At 41.2% G+C, this 27,249-nt stretch overlaps 1 protein-coding gene across 5 annotated transcripts in view; it reads right to left on the bottom strand.

Annotated features, from left to right (window-relative positions):
• Nucleotides 1–4,967: 4,967 nt before the first annotated feature.
• Nucleotides 4,968–27,249, bottom strand: part of NGLY1 (N-glycanase 1) — a 58,352-nt gene continuing 36,070 nt past the window's right edge. For 4 of the 5 annotated variants that reach the window (XM_061404681.1, XM_061404680.1, XM_061404683.1 and 1 more), the window contains exons 5-12: nucleotides 25,865–26,087; nucleotides 22,646–22,767; nucleotides 21,348–21,493; nucleotides 19,588–19,698; nucleotides 17,291–17,455; nucleotides 11,585–11,770; nucleotides 6,268–6,445; nucleotides 4,968–5,887 (exon numbers count right to left, since the gene is read on the bottom strand). In XM_061404681.1, the coding sequence (XP_061260665.1) occupies nucleotides 5,712–5,887; nucleotides 6,268–6,445; nucleotides 11,585–11,770; nucleotides 17,291–17,455; nucleotides 19,588–19,698; nucleotides 21,348–21,493; nucleotides 22,646–22,767; nucleotides 25,865–26,087 (1,307 nt within the window). In that variant the 3' untranslated portion in view covers nucleotides 4,968–5,711. The remainder of the gene's footprint in view (nucleotides 5,888–6,267; nucleotides 6,446–11,584; nucleotides 11,771–17,290; nucleotides 17,456–19,587; nucleotides 19,699–21,347; nucleotides 21,494–22,645; nucleotides 22,768–25,864; nucleotides 26,088–27,249) is intronic. The other variant, XM_061404684.1, reaches the window with a different exon arrangement.

Below are 27,249 nucleotides of genomic sequence, written 5' to 3'. Positions count from 1 at the left end.
GGTGGCTGATTCAAGTTGATGTGTGGCAAAAAACCATCACAATATTGTAATTATCCTCCAGTTCAAGTAAGTTTAATTAAAAAAAAAAAAAAAAGAATCAGGGACTTGTTAATAAACCAAATTCTCTAGGCCTAACCCCAGGGTTTTAACTTAATATCTCCTGCACAAGGCCCAGGAATCTGCATTTAACCTCAGATGGTTAAATGCAGATTTAACCCCTCACTCTGGGAAGCACTGCCTGAAGGATCCTGTGTGCTGTGAGGTGTCACCAGACAAAAGGGAAATAGCAGAATATCAAATATGCAACTTGCCATTTCTTTTCTTCCTGTTTCCATTTGTATGTTCCCATTGTAATACATCACAAACAGTTTAAAATAGGAATTATTTCATAAACAGTATAATCCGTATGTAACTCCTTCTTCAGTGAAATCAAAATTATATTTTCAGAAGACGAGGCTGAAAGGCAACACTGCATTCTCAGAAAAATAATTAACTTGTTTTCACAAAACAAAATGAAAATTTTCCCTCAAATGTTGATTTATGAATTATGATGTGGAGAATCTGAGAAATCTAATGTAGGCTACTTCCATTCTCTTACTGAGCATGTGTATTAAAAGTAGTGATGGTTTCCTGTTGGTTAGCAAGCAAGTTGGTTAGCAAGTTGATTGCCTGTTGGTTAGCAAGCCATTCCCGCGGCTCCTGGGGATGTAGGGCTGGGTGGGAGTGCCCTCGGACCAGGGAGAGGAGGGCGGGAGGGGCAGCACCTGCCGCAGCTGGCTGGTGGGCTGGGGAGCACAGCCATCTCATGACACCTCAGTGGAGCCGCCCCTTCCCACCGGGCGTGGACAAGGAAAAACGGTACTCAGGTCTGCACCATCCGCTTTGGGCAGCTTCTCTGCTACCCGGCATTTTCAGGATAATAGTATTTTATTAATGAAAAAATACCTTAATTTCCCTTTAGTGGCAAAGATGTGTGAATTGATTGTGTGACCATTTGGTACAGACACTCCTTATCCTGAGAAATGATTTGAATCCAGTTGAAATTACAGTGTACATTTCCTCAGCTGGCCTCTTTTTTAATTCAGCTACTTTGTGATTCATTTTACAGTTTCCCTGCCATCCTTCTCCCTTGGCATTTAATCTGTTACAAATTTAAGTTTACGAGGAGTACAAGAGCTTTGATGATTCCATATTTATTAAGTGAAGATCAAAGGTCTTCTTTGCCTTTTTTTTTTTTTAGTTTTTACACACCTGTAAGGGATATCGTTACGTTTCAGATGACAGGTTTTCTTTCCACCAAAGAATTTAGCATGAGAATGCCTTCAAGCATTTGTTCTTCTCTAAGCTCTCTAAATGTTCTCCGATTGTAAGCATACCACCATCACACATGGAATTTCATTCAGTATTATATTTCAAGAACATCAGGAATTCAACACACTATTCTTTATTGCCACCAGATATAGCTTTGTTCCTGTTCTTTCCACAAAGCCCTTTTTCTAGTTAAGACTGGCTTGAGGGCTTATAAAAGGGTGTACAGTCAAAGGTTGTTATTTTCCTAAATAGATCCTGTAGAGAAGAGGGCCCTCTGTTGTTTCTGTCTGGACAAGGATCATCAACATATTTATTTAAAAGATGGATCATGGATGGAGACAGATATAAAGCAGGCAGAAGACTCCTGTCCCAATATATAAAGAACTAAGCATCAGTAAGAAAAGGACAAAGAATCCAACTGAAAAGGGGGCAAACTATCCCAACAGGCAACTGCAGAGCAGGGAGCTCAAACGATCAACAAATGTAAAAAGGTGCTCAGCCGCCAGTCAGCAGAAAAACACAGAGTGAAGCGGCAGAGTACTGTCTCACACAGACCGTAACGGCAGAAATCATGGTTTAGTTGGTGGGAATGGAAGTTGGTGCAGTCATCATGGAGAACAATATGGAGGTCTCTTAAAAAGCTTAAAACAGAACTACCAGATCATCTGGCAGTCTCATCCATGGGCATATATTCAGACAAAAGGATAATCCGAAAAGATACAGCACCCCAAGACACCCCAGTGTCCACAGCAACACTGTGCACAACAGCCAGGGTAGGGAAGCAACCTAAATGGCCATCAGCAGAGGGCTGGACAAAGAAGACGCAGTACGTATACACACTGGTGTGTTGGTCACAAAAAAGAATGAAACAATGTCTTTTGCAGCAACATAGACGTGACCAGAGGTGATCATACCAAGTGAAGCAAATCAGAAAGAGGAAGACAGATTTATCATATATCACCTCTAAGTAGAATATAAAAAATACAAAAAAATAAAACAAACAAACAAACAAAAAACAGACTCACAGATACAGAGGACAAACTAGTGGCTACCAGTGGAGAGAGAAGCAGGTAGGGGCAATAGAGAGGTAGGGAATAAAAGAAGGGTTATTACGGGATCATATGAAATCATTGTGTGAAACTTTGGAAAATTTTAAAGTACCATAAATGTAAAGAATCTTTCATTCAGTAAAAAAAAAAAAAAAACTCTTAAAATTCTGAAAAAATTCCAGGAAGTGCCAAAAAAACAAAGCTTGAATCTGCCTCATACCAGAAACTATTTGCATAGCATGTTTATATTGTATTAGGCGTTATAGGCAATCTAGAGATGATTTAAAGTATACAAGAGGATGTGTGTAAGTTGTGTACAAATACCATGGCATATTATATAAGGGAACTGAGGAGTATCCTTGGGTTTGGTACCTGTAGACAGTCCTAGACCAAACCCCTGTGGATACTGAGGGATGACTGTATACGTAGGTAACATTTAAAGAGGGAACCAACCTGGCTAATGAACAAGATAAACTGAAATCTCACAGTAATCAAGGAAATGGAAGTTAAAACTAGGTATTTTTCACCCATCAGATTTGCAAAAAGAGCAACGCTGTTTTAATTAACTGGTCTACTTTGGGCTGCAGTAACAAATCGCATAGACTGGGGGCTTCAGCAGCAAACACACATCTCTCACAGCACTAGAAGCTCTGAGATCCGGCCGAGTCCCTGCTGGACGCCCTCCCCTCTTCCTGGTTTCCGATGGCCTCTCTTGAGGTTCTCCCCTCTCTTCTCCTAAGGGCAAGAAACCCATTCAAGAAGGTCCCACCTTCATGTCCTAATTCTCTCCCAAAGGCCCCACCTCCTAACACCATCACATTTGGGGGTTAGGATTTCAATGCATGAATTTGGGGGAGGGTACACAAACATTCAGGCCATGACAGCAACCTCATGCTCTATAAACACACATTTTAAAAAAACCACTCTGTGCATTAGGAATTCAGTAGTGGTTCAGCTTGGCAGGTCCAACTATGTGACTCCTTCTCCTGAGGCATCCCTGAAGTCTGGACGGGGCTGGAGGGAGTCCCTGGTTCCTCTCCACACCTGCTCAAGAGGCCTCCTAGCACAGCAATGACCTTCCTCCAGAACAAGCAGTCCAAGGAGCTTCCCTGGTGGCTCAGACAGTAAATAATCTGCATGTAATTTGGGAGATCGAGGTTCAATCCCTGGGTAGGGGAGATCCCCTGGAGGAGGAGATGGCAACCCACTTCAGTATACTTGCCTGGAGAATCCCATGGACACAAGAGCCTGGCAGGCTACAGTCCCTAGGTTCCCAAAGAGTCAGACACGACTGAGCGACTAACACACCAACGCCAAGGGCAACAGATAATTTTCTGGGCCATTTCCTGTGAGCTGTCTTATGCTGCAACTCCCATCAGGTGCAAGCAGTTAACTGCATGATGACCAACTGTAGCCATGACATTGTTGTTCAGTCGCTCAGTCGTGTCTGTGATCCCACAGACTGCAGCACACCAGGCTTTAGTCCATGACATAAGCTGTCACAGTTTTGAGAACTGGTTTCAATGAAATGGGAACAAATCAACCCAGGAAGTGAAAACTAACTGTACCTAAAACAATCAAGAAGATGCTGGTCAGACCACCGATGACCAATTTCCCGTTCTCCTCCTGCCCCCAATCCCTCCCAGCATCAGGGTCTTTTCCAAGGAGTCAGTTCTTCGCATCAGGTGGCCAAAGATTGGAGTTTCAGCTTCAGCACCAGTCCTTCCAGTGAATATTCAGAACTGATCTCCTTTAGAATGGACTGGTTGGATCTCCTTGCAGTCCAAGGGACTCTCAAGAGTCTTCTCCAACACCACAGTTCAAAAGCATCAATTCTTCGGCACTCAGCTTTCTTTATGGTCCAACTCTCACATCCACACATGCCTACTGGAAAAACCATAGCTTTGACTAGACGGACCTTTGTTGGCAAAGTGACGTCTCTGCTTTTTAATGTATTGTCTAGGTTTGTCATAGCTTTTCTTTCAAGGAGCAAGCGTCTTTATGAGACTGCTTGTCCTGCTCAAGTTTTTCTCACAAGGAGTCTTGGTCCATTTACCACCCAAATGCTTACTGTGCTGAAACCAGACACTTCACAAGATAGGTGGGAGTCAGGTCTCCCCAAGTTTACCTATTTGGCCACTCCATGATCTGTGATTAACTTCAGAGTTTGAGAGTTCCAGAAAAATTTCTAATATTCAAGACATATTAATAAATTTAGAGGTACAAGCTACTTTTCTTTTAAATGTAAGTTTTCAGCAAGAAAGTGATCCTCAACAGAGTTTGACTACAATTAAAAACAAAATATAATACCATTGTTTCAGAATTTCAGTAGGTATTTTATGCTTGTAAACGTGTTACTGGGCGACACAGGGTGAGAAAGTCTGAGAAGGTACTTTTCTGGCCAGGAGAACTGGGCACCCCCTCTGCAGACTGCCAACACAGGCCTCTGCGGGTTGGGGCTGCAGGGGTCATCCTTCTCACCGCCCCCAGCACTCCTGCACACAAACACTTCACACATGTTTACTCAGTTTAACTGGAGAAGTTACACCCAGCACAGCATGAAAACTCTTGATATATTTATGGATACTGAATAATACAGTTACATAGTTTCAAAGTCAAGAAAAAACACTTTATTCAATGAGGTAGATAAAAATACTCAAAAATAAACTCAACAGTAAAGCATTTTCAGAAGTGCCCACATACCATGGATTTATAATATATCTTTGAATTTATGCAATGTTGTTTTCATAATTCTTGGCTATTCAAGTGGTTTTCAATGTTTAGCATACTTAAGATTTTTATTTAGCCAAAGTAACCACTAAAAAAGATGTAACGCAAAATAATTTATTTCTTAAATGCCTACATATTTACAATCATAAAAATTTTCATGCATTATAACATGAGATTCATGTTCACATTTATTAAAAATTTAAAACCTTAGGAAATCTATTTCAGCTACTTATGGAAAAATTAAAGGCTGATCAGAAACTGTCAAATTACTATTATTAGCTGAAGATTTCATCATAATCCTGAATAGCATTTAGTCATGAATACCTTCACTTTACTTTTAAAGCCAACAATTACAATTTTTAAGTTAAATTCTCATAGTGGGGCACTAAGATTTCACTCCAAATCAGAGTCACATATGGAAGGGAGCTTTTAATTCGAGGTTTCATTATGGTCCATGGTATAAAGACATATTTTCATGAGGGTTACATGATGGATAGCCAACAGGGAAATGTGCTACCAGAGGGGAGCAGACTGCCAACTAAGCATGCACGGCACCCACAGACTACTTTAGAACAAGCTCTGTCCTCGATTACTGCCAGCTTCTCTGTAATGTTCAGGTTCTCAAAGGTCACTGAATTTTATAATTATCTCCAAACAATTTTCTTCATGGTCGTTTAAGCTTTGTCTAAACAGCTGGGTGTGTTGCCAAGCAACAACACCATCTCCTCTGCTTAATTTTGCTTCCAGAGTAACTTCAGTGGCCCCAGAAAAGTCGTGATAGGAGCGAAGTGTTTTATCTATTGGAGGAAAAAAAAAATTAACACTTGGCTTTCGATAAGAACACAGAGATAGCTTTGAATGCATTTTATATAACTACCTTATAGGTAAAAATCAACCCTTAAAAAATAAATACAAATTATTCTTTATGGAGGAAATGTGTCCTCTGAAAAAGAAATGATTTTTCTCTTTCCATTTGTGCTTTACAATAAGAAACATGAGGCCTTTTATTATAATGAGGTTAAACTACAGGCTTTAAATGAAACATTTTTTTTTTAACTGTAGTAGTATGAATAACTCCAGGGTAATAAAAACCCTTAACTACATTTCAAATAAGTACAATTGCTCTTCAGAGCATTAAACACACCCTTTATGATCAGTTCTCCAGTCAGATGCTTACCGCCTGTCAGTTCCGCTTGTGTGGTATCAGATCTCAGTTTCCACTGTACTGTCCCGGTCTCAAAGGTCTGACTACTTGTCCGAATGGAAATACTATCCACTTTTAGGCCAACTGACCCACATTCAAACTTCCAGGAAATGTAAGCGTAAGATGATCCTTCCTTGCGGGCTAAATACACCTGTAAAGAGGGAAGGGAAAAAGGGACTGTCAGAAATAATCAAACAGTGTAAGAGCACAGATCGTCAGAGTCCATCACATGTACTATGAACAACTGGTTATTAAAAACCTCATTTTTCCCCACTGCAAAGATTTTTACTGCTAACAATTTTTCATGTTACTAGCATCTCTTGCTAGGGATGGAAGATAATATTTGAATGATAGGTGCAGGAATTAGTATAGCCCTAAGGCTGTGCGCTAACCAAATTTTGGTGAATTATATTCTCTTTTAAGTGATTAAGTCCAGCTATTTAAAACGAACTTTATGATGAATCTGGATGAAAATGAAGAGTCCTCTTAAATGCAATTATTCCTTAATTTATCTTCTTTTCTAAGCCTGGATTTTCAGATAAGCTTTCCTAGAATGAGATGGGCCACACCCTATAAACCAAGAAATACCTCAGTCACTGCTAAAGTAATGGTGCTGGTTAAAAAGGTCATGTCCACGCTCCTCTCGTGCCTCTCTGAACAGGACGCTCCCCTGTCAACATGCTAGAGGAGGCGTCCAGGTTCATTGAAGCCTCCAGTCCATCTGCTCTCACAGGTTCATCTACACTCTGCAAATGCTGATACGAAAACGGATGTCCACTCACCCCGGCTCAACCCCCTGAGAATCTGACTCTCTAATCATTTATGCCCAGTGTCCAAACTCCCCACACAACAATCTGGGCATTATAAGTCATGGGGGAAAGAAAAAACCGAAAACCTCTTTCCTCAATTATATGGCACTTGTCAATATGGTCATGACTTTACTCTCATTTTTCTGCAACTGCCTAATTAACGCTTTTTAAATCCCACTTCCTTCATATCAGTTGCCTGGTCTAGAACTCACACCAACTGCCTGCCTCTTACATTACATCCAAACTCTTGGCTTTCATGGTCCTCCAGAATTTCATCCCACCTTGAACTGCCAATACTCTGTAACCCAAGTATAACTATTTCAGACGTACTTATATTATGTAACTTTACCAAATCATAAACTACTCTCTAGGGCATAGGTTCTGGATTTACAGGGTTTAATAAACACTATTTATTTGCACCAGAAATCTGCACACACACATACACTCTTTCAGAAACATCTAATCTACTTCTCAGGGGCAAACAGCTGGAAGTACCACAAGAAGCACACCTGCCATCCAATTCCATACTATTCTAGTTTTCAGTCAAGTAAGAAGTCAATCACTGCCAGCACGCTACTGATATTTCATTCTACTCGGTGACCTATAGTTAGTTTTCTTTCAGGTTAAATGTGTCAGCTAATCTGAGTTCTCAGAATCAGCGAGGTGGTGATAATAAAATCATTAAACAATCAGTCTCCAAGGAAAACGACTTAACCTCCTGAGACCAGAAACACACCCCCCCCCACTGTTGTTCTGCAGAGCAGACCTGGGTGTGGGCGCTGCCGCCTGCCCAACTCCAGGACCTCGGCCCGCGGGCGGCCACCGCAGCCTCCCTGCAGGGGACCTAGGCTCAGGGCTGCACCTGTGCTCCTGGGGGCCAGAGGGTTCACCTCTGCTGAACGACAGGGCCTGTATGGGTTATCCATGACTTCACTACTCCTCCAAAGCAGAGGTTAGTAAAGGGGGTCATCTGAAAACAATGAGCCAAACAGAGGGGTTACTAGAAGAAAGGTGGTGGAAAGAAATGAAAAGACTGGGGGAAAGTGATCTTACTTCTGTGTGTCTTCTACGTCCTGTGTGTTTTCAGAGCTCAGTAGCTTCAAATGCCCCCGCATAAAAGTGTCGGCATATAAAACAGGATAGTCAAGTCAGGTTAATCTCAAATTTCGAGCTGCCCCTAAGACCTGCCTTCATTGTATCAGGTGGGTCTGGGCCAGAACTGTTTTAACTGTCACAAAAGGTTTCTCATAGCTATTGAACCTGTCTAAGAATTGCTTTTTCTAGGACTCACATTTTTCAGTTCTAAAGGCATCAGTTTTTAATGACTCTAAAAAGTTAAAAGACAGAATTCATCATTGAATTCTTAAATGCTTAAATAAACCTTTAAACACACTGTGAGCAAATAAAAGTTCCCTTAGGTTAAAGAAGAGCACATGGAGATAAAACAGGTCCTATTTCTATTGAAAATTCATGTCATCTTTTTTGCACAATATATTCTATCTGTAGCATTTTAGCCAACTTATTTAACTCAGCATTTTTAGAGGCAGTAGGATGTTACTATATAGAGTATACTCAGTTAAGTAACTTAATCAAAACAACAGGATTTACATAAACCTCCAATTGTAGTCCTGTCTATGTGTAAAACCAACAGAACTAATAATTATAATTTATTTAGAAGAAAAAAATACTTTATAACCTCTTAGTCAACTATTTGCTCTAAAGGTGAAAAAAAAGCACTTTTGTAACTGCTGCCTGGTCTGTGTTGCCTTTTAAACTCATAGGTGAGGTGCCCTGGCCCTGCTCCAGCATCTGTGAGGACAGAAGGCACAAGACCACCTGAGAAGAGGGGCGAGATCGCCAGGCTGGGGACAAGCCGTGCTGTTCACGAGGTACCCCTGACAGAACCGGTCCTGCGGGGTGTGGCTGTGACCACTGCCCTCAAGACTGAGAGCAACATGCAAGTCAGCTTCCTCCCCTATCTCCCATTCTTGTGAAGACCTTCACGGAACAATTTTCTGATGACTACATGCCAGGCTGGTCAGCCCGCTGCTCTGGTTTCCTGGAGGTCTGGTGTGTACTGCTCTTGTCTGAAGTGGTTCTCTAGCATGCTCTTAAAAATCAGCATTCTGCTGAGGCTGCTGAACGAGCTCTAATTAAGTTCACCGTGCAGTCATGCCTGCGTCTCCAGCAGAGCAGCTGTATTTCAAGTCTTCCTCCAATGCGAGTTCATTGCCCTTGCTCAGGAATCTTATTTCTAGTTATTCCATTTTCTCGCTGAGGTCTGTCATGAACACCGTCAGTTCCCACTGTCTCGTCCACACTTCCCATGCTTCCATTCGCAGCCTCTGGATGGCCAGTGTGATGATGGGCTTCCCTCGCCTGACCGCCTGCGTTGTTTCCTACTGCATAACTGCAAGGGCACCCAAGCCGCTGGGGCCTGACCGTTCACCCCTCTGACCTTCCTTCCCCATATTCCCCACGACCCCCTTCTCTGAGCCTGCGGCTGTTTCTCAGGTCGGTGCGTCTGCATCCAGTGTTGCTCACGTCGCGCTCTGAGAGGCTCCTCTGCTGCCGCCTCCAAGGCCGGCACACACCTCCCTCCCCCTGCCAGGCCCCCGGACCCGGCGGCTCCTCCGTCTCACACGGCGCTTCCCTCGCTCGTCTCCGCAGCCAGTCCGCGTGTCTTCCTCTGGCACAAGTGGACCCTCGCTTCAGGTCTGCCTCGAAATTCACCACTAGATCCTAAACGCTGAGCACAGCGTCTGATTCTGAATGACTGCATCAATTCCTGACATCATGTCATGCATCAAAAAGTATTAAGGTGACTCTAGTGGCAAAGAGAATAAAACTGTTCAAAAATACCGAGCATCTAAGAACATCTAGAAAGTGCCCCTTAAAAAGTGAACTCTTAGTAAACTCTCTAGCTTTTTACGTTCCTTTCAAATCCAGACATCGCTGAATGCTATATTCAGCGAGTCTCTGTGCTCCTGGGAGAGGGAAAGGCCTTTTCTTGACACCCACCGACCGCTGCACGTGCCCCGCCATGGCCCCCGCAAGGAGACTGCGAGGAAGAGTGTGGGGGAGACGGGTCCTGCTTCTGGTGCAGTCAGAGTCCCTAGCGGGGAAATAGGACAGAGCGAAAATACGGGTTCAGGTGGAAAACCCACGTTTTTAAAGGCAATGTATTGCTTCTGAATTACCAGTTTCTACACGTACAGTTACAATTCTAGCATTTTTCATTTAGAACTGGAAATGTATTCATTCAGCTTTAAAAAAACAAAAAACAAAACAGGGCCTCTTGTAAAAGTACATGAAGGCATACACTTGAGTAGGCGTGTCTGCATGTAATGGCCCTCACATCTCATTTACCTTACTCAGAAGCTCTCCCACACAATACACCCGCCTGGCCGTGAGACCTACTCAGAGGTCTGGACGCGCGGCCGCTCCTGTCTAGCCGCACCCCTCTCCTCCCAGCGCTGGGCTCCAGTGCCGCCCGCTCCACGGAGCTCTCTCTGCCCGGCTCCTGCAACCAGGGTGTGTCTCCCTCCAGGAGTTTCCATGCCAGTGCGCTTGCGTCCTTGTGGGCACTGCGAGTGGGCACAGCAGGTGCTTGCGGGTCAGGACCAAGAGCCTGCACGCTGGGGAACGCCTAGCACAAGGATAAGCATGGTGCTGATGCTCAAAAACACCAGCAGCTGCTCATCCGTGACTCTCCTGCTACATCCACTTGAGTGTCTCACAAGTGAACAACTTCACACCTCTCACCTGGCAGGTTAAACAGGCCCATAAGCTCGTTCACTCCCATGAAATCTATCAGTAATAGCGTCAGATCTAGGGAGGGCATGTGAGTAGCTCTGCACTTATTTTTGGTGAGTTTTTCTAAGGGAGGGGATAGTTTAAAAGCAAAGTCTCTTTCTTATTACAGATACCATGTGACAACAATGTACACATTGGTACAATGAATCACCACAGTCCCAGCATCCGTTTCTTCCATTATTTTAGAGGAAACAGAAGAAATAAACCAATCTTGCTGCTCAACCAGCCACAATCCCTTGAAATGGAAGCATGTCGAATGGTTAGCTCTTGGGACTCTGAACGAAATGTTATGGTACCTAGTAGCTTGCTTTGTAGCAGGCAATCAATACATATCCACAAAGGAAATGGGTAACAATATACTCCACATATTCACGCAAAAAGTAGTTACATGAGTTGCTAGTACACATTTCCCCCCCCACCGCCCCCGCCACGAAAGAATTAAATTTGGCCTCTGATGAAAACAGGTACTTTCTTGATACGCACACACAAATTTCTAATGGACTTTTCATTAAACATTGGGAGCAGGATCTTCTTTTACAAGTTTAAGGATAACTAAACATAATTCTCATATTAGTTTTTACATTAAGACCAAGTGACAAATGAAGCCAATCTCTATTTGTTTAAAGAATGACTAAGATTTTAAACAGTTTCATGCATTACGTTACCATGTTCCAATCTGTTTCAACTTTTCTGAATATGGATTCCATTCTCCACACACCATTCTCCCATCCAGAAATGGTTTGGTTATTACTTGAAATTCGGATATAATAATTTTTTACAATGTTATAGCAAAGGTGGAGCTGTTTAGAAATCTTCTCATTTTCAGAGGGGATGAACAGGGTTTCTTTACTCTTGGAAAAAAAAGAAGAATTAGTTTTTCAACATAATGGAAAGCAGGTGCACAAAGAGGTACTGCTGTGGAGAGGGTCACGTGACCCCGCAACGGGGAAGCGCAGTGGTGCCGCCGGGAAACTCGGAAATTCTCCTACAGGCTAAACATCATCAGTGTGGCGCTGACATAGCAACAGACATTAGTAAGCAGCAAACCAGAAACAAACTGCAGCTGTGACTTACATTTCGGGGACTCTGCATCAACATGAATTCACTCCCACCACCACCACTTAACTGGACACAGCAGTCGTCTCCTACAGCTGAGTCCTAGCTTTCAACTCAACCTCTCCACATGGATCAAAACGACTGCTAAGGACGTGAACGGGGACACATCACTTACTTGTCTAACTCGCTGCACTGACCTCCTGCTGCACAGAGACTCTAAGCCCCTAAGAAGGTGGCCAGGGCCGCACATGGCTCGTCCTCCACGACCTCCCCCACCAGACCCCACGCTCCTCTTCCCTGCTGCCTCCACGCCCCCACTGTGCCCCTCCTCCTTTAGCTCCTTACAAAGCCAGCTCCTTCCTGCCTCGGGGCCCTGACACGTGCATCTGGAAGGCTGTGCTTGCTACTCTCCAGCTATGTGACTCTTTTTCCCACTCTAGGCCGCAGCCAAAGGTAATTTCATCAGTGTCCTTTCCTGATGCTAGAAGCGAGGACAGGATAGCTGGAAATGATCTTCTGCACGGGTGAATTGCTACAAAAGCTTTTACCTTAAAATTGCAGGCAATTTTGCATTCTCTTACAAAATAAATCGTTTCTTTTAATGCAAAATAGTCCCCTAAATTCCTGAAGTCACTGAGCGAATCTAGTTTGAGAAAGATGCTACGTTTACCCTGCGTCTGCATGGCACAGACACCAAGCCCCCTCTCCCTTACACACGAGCACAGGTGCCTGCAGGTCAGGTCAGTCCTCCTTGAGGGGGGATGGGGAGGTGCCCGTGTAGCAGCCTCCCTGGTCTCACCCATGAGAGGCCAGTGAGACCACCCCTCCCAGTTCTAACACCAGAAATGTCCCAGACACCGCCAAAAGTCTCCTGGAAGGTAACATCACCCACTGCTGAGAACCACTGCTCTAGTCTGAATCAATGTCTTGCTTTTTAACTAATCATTGACTAATCAATCAAGATAGTAGGTAACGCATTTTTTTTTTTTTTTTTTGGTTAAACACTGGGTATCAGGTATTAACCAATGTGAAAACTTCAAATGTACAAGGCAAACTAGTACATCCACTATGGAGAACAGTGTGGAGATTTCTTAAAAAACTGGAAATAGAACTGCCTTATGATCCAGCAATCCCACTGCTGGGCATACACACTGAGGAAACCAGAAGGGAAAGAGACACGTGTACCCCAATGTTCATCGCAGCACTGTTTATAATAGCCAGGACATGGAAGCAACCTAGATGTCCATCAGCAGATGAATGGATAAAGAAAGCTGTGGTACATATACACAATGGAGTATTACTCAGCCATTAAAAAGAATACATTTCAATCAGTTCTAATGAGGTGGATGAAACTGGAGCCTATTATACAGAATGAAGTCAGTCAGAAAGAAAAACACCAATACAGTATACTAACACATATATATGGAATTTAGAAAGATGGTAATGATAACCCTGTATGCGAGACAACAAAAGAGACAGATGTATAGAACAGTCTTATGGACTCTGTGGGAGAGGGAGAGGGTGGGATGATTTGGGAGAATGGCATTGAAACATGTATAATATCATATATGAAACGAATCGCCAGTCCAGGTTCAATGCATGAGACAGGATGCGCAGGGCTGGTGCACTGGGATGACCCAGAGGGATGGTATGGGGAGGAAGGCGTGAGGGGGGTTCAGGACAGGGAACATGTGTACACCTGTGGTGGATTCATGTTGATGTATGGCAAAACCAATACAATATTGTAAAGTAAAAAAAAAAAAAAAAAAAAGGAAGTAGGTATTGTAAGTAAAATAACTGGAAAACTAAAAAGAAAAAAAACAAATGTACAAGGATTAGTAAGTAGAATATAAAATATCTTAGAAAGTATTTACAAATGTATAAATAAGAAGATAATTCCCTAGAACCTGTGATTATTATTGCCACAAGGATAAGGTAAAAAATAAAATCAGTTTATTATTTTTAGAAGGTGATTTTCTAAATATGAATTAGTATACTAGCAGGTAACAATACTTCGCCATTCTTCTCTTCTTTATCAAAGATATTTCATTATCAAAGATATTTCAGAGTACTGCCATAAACCAGATGGAATTAAAAATTTTAAGTAGCATTATCTACTACTTTACCAAAGAATAATTAATTACAAAGGGAAAAGAAAAATATGTATGTTACTGAATATATCATTTATAACATTAATATTTCATAAATGCTTTAAAATTTAAGGTTAAGACAAAACTCCTTCTGAAAACATCACTAATGTTTCCTTCTTTGTCCAGCTGATGTCAAGATATATAGTTCCCTAATTTTTTAGGACTGACTTTTAAAATAAACATCTATTTCTAAAGAGAAAAATGACTTTTAAAATTCTCAGCTCTAAAATGAACTCCATAATTGAGAAATTTTTAAATTTTTCAAAAGGGAAAACAATCTGGGCATATAGCCCAATTCCTATTTTTAAAGTTTAATTAACTTATATGCCATGCAAGAGGAAGCACACTCATCCGTGAAAAGAAAAAGAAATGAAGACCTAAATACCCATATTTTAAATTGAACACAGCTGTGAATGACATTGGTCTTTTCAAATTGGCTTCATTTAGATTTCTACTTGTAATGTGCACTGCATCAGCAGTGATTGGAGTTATCTGTTGAATTCAGATCGTTATTCTATGGCTGAACCACCACTTCTAACTGCCTGCTAAATATGATGAGATAAATTTAAAAGTAAACAATGTTGACTAGGGATAATTCACCACTCTTCCTTTATTAGAGAAATGAGGTGTAATAATGGCAAATTTGGAAAAAGTAGATATAAAACTCTGTTTGGTAATTTTCCTTTCAAGCATTTTTCATTACTTATCTTCTTAGGTGTTTATAATAAATGCTTTCTAGTGAGTCAACTTTAAGCTCCCTAAGGGCAAAGAACTTTCTTAATGTCCATTACAGAGCATAATGCTTTCAGCTAGCCTCTAACTCTAGGAGTTATATTCCCATTGTTCATCACTTAATTTTGAGAGATTAACTGACAATATTTACACAAAGTCTGACTATGTAATAGTGTAATAGTACTCACACCAACAACTTCTAGCCAAAACTAGATGTGGTCAAGAATGTAGTAAGAAACGAACACTGTCACTAGCGGAACGACCCGGATTTCTATTGTGTTCCCCACTTGTACTTAAAGTTTTCACAGCACTGAACAGGACTTGACAAAGATGATATCTGAAAGTTTAAAGACAGACATTCAGTGTCATTATTCAGCATCAAAATGCAAAGTTTAAAACAGGGGGGAAAAAAGATATATATGTAAAACTGAATCACTCTGTTGTAAACCTGAAACTAACACAACATTGTAAATCAACTAAACTTTGATAAAAAATAAATAATAATAATCAGACTACAGGGTTTCCCTTGTGGTCCAGTGGTTAAGAATCCACCTTGCAATGCAGGGACAGTGGCTCCATCCTTGACCCGGGAAGATCCCATATGCTGCAGGACAATTAGCCCGTACACCACCACCACCGAAGCCTGTGAGCCCCAGAGCCTGTGCTCCACAAGAGAAGGCACCGCAGTGAGAAGCCCGCACACCACAACTACAGAGCAGCTCCCGCTTGGCAGAACCAGAGCAAGCCCAGGCACAGCAACGAAGAGCACAGTAACAAACAGATAAAATTAAAGAACAGAAAACCATCGCAATTTCCAGAGAAAATTAGTTTCTTATGGGAAAAAATCACAGTATAATACTATATACCACTAGAAATGCTAACATGAAAAAGACAGGGAACCACAGATAAAGACATAAAAAAATCTCACTTATTGCTGGGCAGAGTGTGAAGCGGTTGGGAAGCCGCCGGTCCTCACACTCCGACCCGGCTCTTCTGCCCCCGGTTGTGTACCCACGGTGAGCACACACAACGCTCACCGAGGACATGTCTGCATGTGTTCACAGCAGCAACGCTTAAAAAACCGAAGGGTAGTTGATGACAACACTGTGTTACTTTCAGCTGTATGGCAAAGTGGTGCAATTATACATATACAGGGCTTCCCAGGTGGCTCAGTGAGTAAACAATCTGTCTCCAATGTAGGAGACGCAGATGTGGGTTGATCCCTGGGTCAGGAAGATCGCCTGGAGGAGGGCTTGGCCACCCACTCCAGTATTCTTGCCCGGAGAATCCCATGGATAGAAGAGCCTGGTGGACTACAGTCCCTAGGGTCACAGATGTCTATTTTCAGATTATTTTCCATTATAGATTATTACAAAACACTGAGTAGAGTTCTCTGTGCTATACAGGAGAGCTCTATCGTTTATTTATTTTATATACGGCAGTGTGCCTCTCTCAGTCTCACACTCCTAACTTATACTCCCATCCCTTTCCCCTTTGAGCAATCAGAAGGTTGTTTTCTATGTGTGCAAAGTATGCTTCTATTTTGTAAACAGATTCATTTGTATTACTTTTCAGATACCTCATATAAGTAATATCATATAATATCTGTCTCTAAGTTAATATGATAATCTGTACATCCATTAATTGTTGCTGCAAATGGCACTATTTCATTATTTTTTAATGGCTGAATACTATTCCATTGTATAAATACAACACATCTTCTTTATCCATTCATCTGCTGATGGACACTTAGGCCGCTTCCATATCTTGGATATTACTGTCAACAGCACAGTACCACAATTTTAAACCAAAATTGAGAAACAAACTAAATACCCTATAGTGACGTGGATAAGTTACAGAATATCCACACAGTGGGATACTGTACAGCAGTGAGAGTAAATGTACTATAAACATACAGCAGCAACTATGATCTCACTAAATAGTGTAAGAGGAAGAAACCGCCCACAGAAGAGTACATCCTGTATGATTCCATTTACATAAGGCAGAATAACAGGCAAAACTAGTCCCTGATGTTAGAAACCGGGATAAAGGTCACTCCTAGGGGTGAAAGGTGGTGACTAGTCGTTACTTCTCATTCTGGTTAGTGGTTATGTGTTTAACAGTTTGTGAAAATCTGTTAAGCTATGCACTTATAATTCATGCATTTTCATGTACTTCAGTAAAAGTTATAACTGCACTAGAAATTTACATAAAGTAACAATAGAAAAGTCCCAATTTAACTGTTTTGCTAACTCCTGTGTGTAATTATACTACATCAATCCATTATTAGCTCTCTTCAAATGTTTACACTTTGTAATGATTACTCTGCAAAGTTCACTGAAAGGCAGTGGTCAGCGGGTTTTGTGCATGAAAAGGGCGCGGGACAGGAAGTGGGACAGTGAGGCGGTCGTTGGGCTGCAGTGAAGCAGATACCTCTGGGCCCGCTTCGCCTCGGGCGAGTCTCCAGGCCAAGGACCCAGACGTCCTCCCTCCAAGCTCTCCAGGCTGAGGGCTTCTGGGAGAGATGAATTCAACAAGTTCCACAACAATCCTCTGGAGAAGTTCTTTCCTTCTGTTTTCTGACAAAGATACTTGCCTCTGTAATTCAGGTTTAAAAAAAAAATCATTAAAGATTAAGAGAATGCAGGGGTCCATCTGTAAGCAGGACTATAATTAACACATTTGAATTTTAACAATGTCTGACTAACCAACTTTATTTTCATAAATACAATTATTTGGAAAATAAAAACGACACTGTGGAAAGTTAAGATGATTTTCTAACTTTCATGTTGAGAAATCATTTAGCACCCATATCCAATTTTCCACACCCTTTGCGTATGTGTGCATGTGTGGGTGCTCAGTCGTGTCTTACTCTTTGTGACCTCATAGACTGTAGCCCTGGAGAAGGAGATGGCACCCCACTCCAGTACTCTTGCCTGGAAAATCCCATGGACGGAGGAGCCTGGTGGGCTGCAGTCCATGGGGTTGCAAAGAGTCGGACACGACCGAGCAACTTCACTTTCACTTTTCACTTTCATGCATTGGAGAAGGAAATGGCAACCCACTCCAGTGTTCTTGCCTGGAGAATCCCAGGGATGGCAGAGCCTGGTGGGCTGCCGTCTATGGGGTCGCACAGAGTCGGACACAACTGAAGCGACTTAGCAGCAGCAGCAGCAGACCATAGCCCACCAGGATCCTCTGTCCAAGGGATTTCCTAGGCAAGAACACTAGAGCGGGTTGCCATTTCCTGCTCCAGGGGATCTTTCTGATCCAGGGATCGAACCCATGGTTTCTTGCCATCTCCTGCACTGGCAAATGGACTCTTTACCACTGCGCCACCTGGGAAGCCCTTCCATGTCCACTATTGGCCCAGATTTTAAACAGAGGCAGAAGGTTCTGAGTAAGACCAGCTGTCTGGTGAGAAGATGAAGAAAGCAGGGGACCACACACACACATGGCACCTGTTTGAATGCAACAGAAAGCTACCATGGTGGCCCAAGGGAAGAAGCAAACTGAGGCGAACTGAACTCCCTGCCAGGCACCTGCCACCTACCAACCAAGCGGCACGGGGAGCCACGCTGCCAGCAGGCAGGTGCACTGGGACGCCGGGCACAGATGCAGCAGGCCCGCCAGTGCTGGAGGGCGGTCTCTGAGTCCAGGCCCTTCCCACGCTCCAGCAAACACCCCAGGGTTTCAGCTGAGGCACTCGGAAAGGCTGCACACTAGGGTATGGCAGAAGTCCAAGTAGGAGGAGACTCACCTTGGATCTCAAGCACTGTAAGGTGATCTGCCCTGTTCTAACTGCCTGCCAGATGCAAATTTAGTTGTTTTTTAAATCATGAAAAAAATTAATAATACACATATATATGGCTGGCTGACTTAATAGCTGAATTCACTCATTCGTGTCTGACTCTTTGTGACTCTGTGGACTGTAGCCCACCAGGCTCCTCCGTCCATGGGATTCTCCAGGCAAGAATACTGGAGTGGGTTACCATTTCCTTCTCCAGGGGATCTTCCCCACCCAGGGATCAAACCCAGGTCTCTGTAACCTCTGAGCCACCAGGGAATAGTAAAAAAAATTTCAGTGCACAAAAGGAGTATAAAACCGAAGCTGAGACTCCCCTTTTGGACCCCTAGTTCTCCTCAGAAATAAGCACAGTTAACAATTTCCTGTGCCTTCTTTCAGAAACTTCTCCATGTAGATATATGTAAGGGTAATTGCATGTGATAATATTCAAGAGACGCTTAGAAAAATAAGGCTATATATATATATTTTTTTTTTTTTTTTTAAAGAGGAGAATTGGTAAAGACTTTTACTTATTTGGTCACCCCTGGCAGCACGTGGGATCTCAGCTCCCTGACCAGGGAACGTGGGCATCGAGGCGCTGCCCTCTGCATTAACAGAGTCTTCAACCACTGGACCTCCAGGGACGTCCAAGGCAGAATATTTATGTCAAGTATTACATATATTGAATTTTTTTTTCACTTTGAAATGTGGCAATTTAAGGCAAAAAAAAAAACAAAACAACCCAAAACTCCCCAAAAAACACACACCCACAATATTTAAAATGAGTCCTCAAAATTTTTAATGAAAAAAAGACATTTAACATATTTAAATATTTTTGTTTGCATACTACTTAAAGAACTGCAATGGGTTAAAAATTGGCTATTCTTGATTATATAAAAAATTTCAAATGTCTTCTCAAAACTGACAAACACCCATCACATACCTGCTTATTAAGTCCATTAATAGTTTCTCGAAGTACTTCCTCTTTAATTTCAGTTCTTCTAGAGATTATCTCTTCATGTTTACAAGAATATCGCCAAGTGACATCAACCACCTCGAATTACAAGACACAAATATTTAATAAGATTACAACCATCAACATTAATTTGCTAAACGCCTAGAATGCATGCAATTCTTAAATAGAAATTTTTAAATGCTAATCTTTTCATTAAAATTTTTAATCTGTAGAAAAAAATCAAATATGCTTTTTATTCATATTCTAACTGGTACACAAACAAGGAAGACTGTGATTAGGAGATAAAATTTTCCCAACAATTAGCTATCAGAATTTATCTACAAAGCTGATCTCATAAAATTCAAAAAATAAAAACTCCATTTTATTGTACCGAATATCTAAATGGTAAATATATATACATTATAGAACTGTTTCTTGGCAAAGGTGCAAAGATAATTCAGTAGACAAAATAATCTTTTTCAACAAATGGTGCAAATGGTGCTACAACAATTCATTATCCATTTGCAAAATAATGAATTTCAATTCACACCCTGGACTATACATAAAAGTTAACCCAAAATGGATCACAGACACAAATGTAAAACTAAAAGCATAAAACTTCTAGAACTTAGGAGAAAACTTAGGAGAAAATCCTTGTGGCTTGGGATAGGCAAACATCTCTTACATGTAACATCAAAAAGCAAGATCCACAGAAGAAGAAATCGATGAACTGAACTTTATCAATTTTTTCTCTTTAAAAATCATTAATAGAAGTAAAAAGACAAGCCAGACAGGGAGAAAATCTTTGCAAAGCACATATTTGAAAAAGGACTTGCATTCAGAATATATGAAGAACTCTCAAAACCCAAGAATAAGAAAATGAACCACTCAATTAAAAAAAAAATGGGCAAAGAGAAGAAATGGATGACAAATAAGTCCATAAAAAGCTGCTCAGTATTCGTCCTTGAGGAAATGCAAATGAAATCACTGCACATCTATTAAAAGAGCCAACAAGAAAGTCAGACCATACTGCTAGCAAGAGTATGGAGACACTGGGAATCCTCACATAGTGCTGGTGAGAATATAAAATGGCTTTGGAAAATAGTTGAGCTAACTTCTTAAAAAGTTAAAGTCACCTACCATGTGATTCAGTCATTCCACTTGTAGGCATTTACCAAAGAGAAAAGAAAGCTATGCTCATTCAAAGACTTGTGTCTATATTGTCATATAAAGACAATAGCGGCTGCACTGGAAATGGTAAAAAACTGGAAAAAACCCAAATGTCCATCAACAGGCAAATGGATAAACAAAGCATGGTACATTCATACAGTGGAATACTGCTCAGCAAAAGGATAAACTATTGATACATGAAAACACATAGAGGAATCTCAAGATAGTTATGATGAGTAAGATAAAAGCACCCCCCATCAAAGAGAGTAAATGATTCCACTTATACACAACTCCAGAAATGCAGATTCATCTACGGTCTCAGAAAGTAGCTGTGGGGGACTGCAGGGAGAGGGGCAAGGATGAGGGAAGACGAAGCAACAGGGACACTGCAGGGATGACGGGTGTCCTCACAACTCCACTGCAAAGGTTATCTCAGGGGTGTGGACATAGGGCAACGCTTACTGAATTGTACACTTCAAATATATGCTGCTTAGTCTATGTCCATTATACCTTCAAAAGCTGTCAGAAGAGCAAACTAATTTTATTCTTAGGACGCATTTCTTCCCCCCATGTCCTACCTCGTCCTTAGAGAATGCTATGATGTAGGAGAGCTTCTTGCCCCAGCCGACCTCGTAGAGCAGGGGCTTGTCACAGACGTCCTCGCACGAGTCGCAGTGCAGCCAGCGCTGCTGTGATGGTGAGTACACCTCCGTCCAGACATGGTCTACACATGTGACGGGCGGGCGAGAGGCAGTGGGGGAGGAAACAAAAGTTCAGTGTATAAAACCAGAAGGACCTTCGGTGCCCAAGAAGAGAACCACACAGCAACAAGCAACACTGAACTTTAATGACTAAGCCTGACCATTCTGTGGTATACAAGACTCGAGAATGGTTGTTCTAATTTCTCTCTGAAATTTTGGAAAATGTCTTGGAAACTCTACTTCAGTAAAGTCAGTGTTAGGTTTGGTTAGAAATCATGTGAGCTAAACCTCTAAAAGGGGCAAACAGGCTGAACAACAGCATCAAAACCATGGAGCTGAGACTTCCCTGGTGGCTCAGTGGTTAGGACTCCATGCTCCCACTGCAGGGGGCACAGAGTCAGTGCCCCTGGTCAGGGGACTAGGATCCTGCATTCTGGCGGTACAGACGATAAATAAATATTAACAAATGATCAATAAAATTTCCACTAAGCAACAATACATCATTCTTTAAAAAAAAAAGTACACATAGCAATTGAGCAGCCCATGGTACTTTTTGGAAATTATGCCCATGAGTATTAAAATTTAAAAAAGCAAAAAACAAAAACCATGGGGCTAATACACACAGTTTGCTAATGTGAAGGAGTTAATTCCACTTTGGAACTGTAGACCAGCAGAGATCTAACAGTGGATGTCTGGTTATTCATGATCTCTATTTGATTGTAAAAAAAAAAAAAAAACCAAGTAACTATTAAGTGAAGCGTTCATTTTACCCTAAGAAAACAATAGAAAAACACAAGTGAAAAAAATCTAAGAACATGTAAGTGATACAAGTTATAAGTAAATAAAGACAATATAAATCTCACATGGCTTTTATTATATTTTTATTGTATACTGAGTTAAAATTACTAAATCTTATAATCCCTACAAAAATAAAGAATTTCTACAGAACATTATTGCACATGTTCTTATCCAAAGAGAAACAGCATGACTAAAAATGGCATGGTATCTACAAATTGTTACAGAATATTTATGATGCAAAGTACTAGCCATTAAAAAAAAAAAAGATCTGTGCTCCCCATAAAAAAACCTGTTATCTTACAGAAAGCAAGCGGAGCCTCAGACTACAAGGCAGGAGTGTGCATCCCAGCCTCGGGGCCCCCCACCACACTACGCACCTGTGTAATCCCAGACGTAGCGGGCTTCAAAGCCCAGGGCTCGGCAGCACAGCGTGAAGCAGTTGGCCCACTCCCCGCACCGTCCACGTCTCGTCTCCAGAAGCTTCTCAGGATTATTATACCTAGTTTAAAGTAACAACAACAAAAAGTGCTCATTCATTATCAAAACCAAGAATTCTAAAGAATTTACATTGAAAGAAAGTGCTAGTCCCTCAGTCATGTCTGACTCTCTGTGACCCCGTGGACTGTAGCCCGCCAGGCTCCCCTGTCCATGGGATTCTCCAGGCAAGAACACTGAAGTGGGTAGCCATTTCCTCCTCCAGGGGATCTTCCCCACCCAGGGACTGAACAGGAGTCTCCTGAATTGCTGGCAGATCCTTTCCTGTCTGAATCACAAGAGATGTCACCTTTGTGCTAAACAGTAATCTTTCTTAACTTCATATTCTTAAAGAACGATTACAGAGTCTAGAATGTGTGAGGCACTGTGCTAGAATCCCGGGTGAAAAATGACTAAACACTGGCACAGCCTTCAGGAGCTTACGGTTCTAAGACAGCAAAGGACAGAACACAGATAATTTTAGTACATGACAGGACATGATACAAGCCATACAACAGGTCAGAATTGGTGTTATGGGACAGGGTTCAGGGAGTAGAGACTGCATCTGAACTGGGCCTTGCAAGACAGGCAGGCTTTGGACAGGCAGAGACTCTCTGTGAAATCTGCTTTAAGCACAAGTGTTAGCCTAACAAGTGGTATAATTAGTTCATTGTACTTAAACAACATAAACTGCTTAATAAAGATTTGAAAGCTTAGCTGAACTCAATTTTACTAACACTTAAAACACTATTTTTCTTTCTAATGATCATTTGGATTACACTTTTATTTTTCCAATTCACTTGAAGGTGCTTGCTAATTTGGAAGTGGTTTTTTGAAATGTATTTTCCACATTCTTTAAAAAGTTACTCCAGGGACTTCCCTGATGGTCCAGCGGTCAGGGCTGGGTGCTTTCACTGCTGGGGCTCAAGTTTAATCTTTGGTCAGGGAACTATGACCAAACCGCACAGTGCGGACAAAGACAAAAACAGTTACTCCAGTTCTAAAATTACCATAAAGCTGAAGAACATCAAATTTTGCATATTATATTTGGGGCTAATAAAGCTACACAGGGAAAGTGCCCAGCTGAGCAGAAATGTTGGCCATGAGCTCAGGCAGAAAGGACACAGCTTCACAAATGCACTGGCTCGGCAGTGACGAGCTTGTCTTCAATCAAGTAGATGCTCTGGCTTGGGCTAAGTTAAATGAATTTATAATTTAGGTAATGTAGTTACTGAAACAAGTGGTCTATTTACATGAGGAAGTAACAGCAGCAGAATTAGGGTGTCCTGTGCCTCCACGCCTCAACACCGTGTCAAGGTGAAAGGTCACAGTCTCTAATGAGTAGTGTCCATCCTCCCAACCCTACACAGAGAACAGCCAGCCCAGTGCACGATTCGCAGGGAAAAGGACAAGGTGTAAACACAGTACCTTTGTACTCCGTAGCCTCTGCCCCACCCCATGCACTATCAGTCCACACCCACAGCCTAGAGTTTATGAGGACAATCTACGTATGATGATATATATTTTTATCTTCAGATCTTTGCAAGTACCTGTGCACATATATGCTGAATGAAGAAACAACTGGTGTTAATTACAGATAATTATTGGATACTGGATTCTCTTTATCTTGGCCTCTGTATATCACAGCACTTATTCTCCCTTACGACAGAACTGAGTACTGAGGCCCCTAAAATCAGGTATTTAAAAAACTTGCTTAAAAAAAAGAAAAACTTGCTATCTTTTCTTACCTAATGACACAACCAAATTTTATAAGTATTATCAATTAAGAATATCTAATAAGAGACTTGTATATTAAAGGATGGAAAAAGTTAACAGAAAAGCTCCATTTCCTTTAGTTTAAAATCAAGAGATATGAGGGTAGGTTAGGTTGGCAGGGGAGGCACCAAACGTCTTTATTAAAAATAAAGTCCGACGCGATACCATGGCAGTCTACAGTCACCGCGCTGTGCATCACGCCCCAGGACCGCTCTGGTTTATCTCTGGATGTTATGCTTGATTCCCTTCATGTCCTTCCCACCCGTCAACCCTCCTCCCCTCTGGCAACCACCAATCTTTTTTCTCTGTGTCGATTAGCTTTGCTTTGTGTGTTTATTTGCTCTGGTCTTAGATTCCACACACAGGTGAAATCATGTAGTACATGTTTTTCTCTGTGTGACTTATTTCCTTGGTATAACACCCTCAAGGTCCATCACACTGTTGCAAATGGCAAGATTTTATTCTTTTCTTACAACTGACTAGAACTGCACGGTGTATATACAACACCACATCTTCTTTATCCATTCACCCATCAATTGCTAAAAAATAAATCTTAAAAGATCTCATGACAAAGAAAAAATTTTAACTGTGTAACAACCAAAAGTAACTAGATTTACTTTGATCATTGCACAATGTCTACAGATGTCAAATCATTATGCTGTATATCTGAAAATAATGTAACATACGCTGAGCATGCTTCAATTAACAACATCATGACAGTAAACATTAAAAAGGAAAAATAAAATTAGTTTCAAAAAATGAAACTATTTTAAAAAATAATATAAAACACGACAGTCTTTATACTTTCACCTTCCATATTATCATCTGATGATTTAAGTGCAGCACTGTATTTACCATCACAAGGATTAGTATTAGTCTAATCTTTTAGCATTATTTTTATGTGCTATCAGTATTATTATTATTGTTATCAGAAAGTTAAAATTTATGTATTAAAAGAAGAAAAACTCGCAATTTACAGCATTAAACTGCTAGGAAAATACTGAATTCAAGAGTCAACAAGCTTTTCCCATAAAAAGCAAGACAGCAAATATTCTAGACTGTGGAGGCCATACGGCCTCTGTGGCCAGTATTCCACTCTACCACTGTAACATGAGAACAGTTACAGACCACGAGTTAGCAAAGCAGCACGGATGTGCTCCAATAAAACCTCATTTACAAAAGCAGGACGTGGGCTGGACTGAGCTTGTCAGCCACAGCTAGCCGACCCCTGTTCTGGAGGAATATACTTCTAATAACAAAAGTGAAGATTAGAAGTTGGTTTAATAAAATTCTCTTCTAACCATTCCATGAGGGACTGCTCTGACCTCACTGTTGCGGACACTCACCGTGGGAATCGGCTGCTGAGCTGGCATGCGTCACAGTAGTGGTCTTCTACTCTGTTCGCACCCCACTTCAGCTCCTCTTCACTGGGGAGTAATGACTCGCCTCTGGACTTAGTCTGGCCGCCACACTTACTGCACACAATGTCGTTTACCCAGTGAAAAAATTCTTCCTTAAACCAGTGTAAAAGCTCCAGCAAAAGAAAATCCTCTTCACTTACATTAGTACCTGAAAAGTTAGAACAGAACTGAGTAAGACCTAAAGCAGAAAAAAAATAAAAGCACCCACATACATTTTATTCTCAAATATGAAGCTGAAATAAATGAAAACAGAAGATGATCTAAAAGGTCTTCACGGGAGGATGCAGACAGAGTCGTGAGAGCACCGTGAGGCACACTCAAGCCATTGGGCTTGAGCACCGCATCCTCTGACCGACACCACACTCAGCACAGCCGCGGAAAGTAAGAAAGTAAGTCTGACTTTGGGGATACAATTTTTCCCAGAAGCCCACTGTGTCCCCCTGTTGCCTAGTGAAGTAATAAAGCTATCCTTTCCTACTTTACCACCCCCTCTAAAACAGAAGTCTGATTTTGAAAAACATTTTTAAATGACTGCATTAAACCTGTTATCAGACATAAACACAAGTAAATATGAAACAATCACAAAATTACAGGCAGAAATCACAGAATTCTGGACATATTAAAAATCATCCTATTAGCTTTTCTACTATTAGTGCTTCAATTGTACAATTTAATTCATCTGAGAATACTTACCACAAAACACATAAAAGCACAACCATGTTTACAATATTTACAACAATGCTGCAAGTAAACATGATATACCATATTATATCCACTGTATCAAATAAAAGGGTCTCTAACCACATTCAAGGCAGTGTTATCTCTGGGAAGAAGGAAAGGAGAGAGGAAAAGAATCTGGGAGACACAGATGGGTCTCTCATTCCTGTCTTTAATGTTTTATTATTAAATAGTCAAAAAACACGTATATGAAGGAAATATATGGCATAATATTAAGATCTAATAAAATCTGATGCTGGGCACAGGTATTGAATCTATTATACTCTATTCTTGTATTTATATTTTATATATTTCAGAATTATAAAAAAATTTTAAAGAAAAAACTACAGAGATTAATTAATTAAAAAGCCAAAACATATTATGTTCTTGAGTGAGAAAACAATATCCTCAAGTTGTTAATTCTCTACAAATCAACCCGTACTTTAATGAAATCCCAACACACAAAATTTATAAAATTATGAAATTCACAAATTTCATAAAATTATTTTTATGAAAAAATAATTTTTCATAAAATTTGACAGGCTAACTGCAAGAAACTCATAAGAAAGAGGAAATGCACAAAATAGTCAACA

The sequence above is a fragment of the Bos javanicus genome, chromosome 27, assembly GCF_032452875.1.
Source record: "Bos javanicus breed banteng chromosome 27, ARS-OSU_banteng_1.0, whole genome shotgun sequence".
Taxonomy (NCBI): Eukaryota; Metazoa; Chordata; class Mammalia; order Artiodactyla; family Bovidae; genus Bos; species Bos javanicus.
The sequence above is the reverse complement of the archived record's forward strand: the minus strand, read 5'-3'. Positions and strand labels throughout refer to the sequence as shown.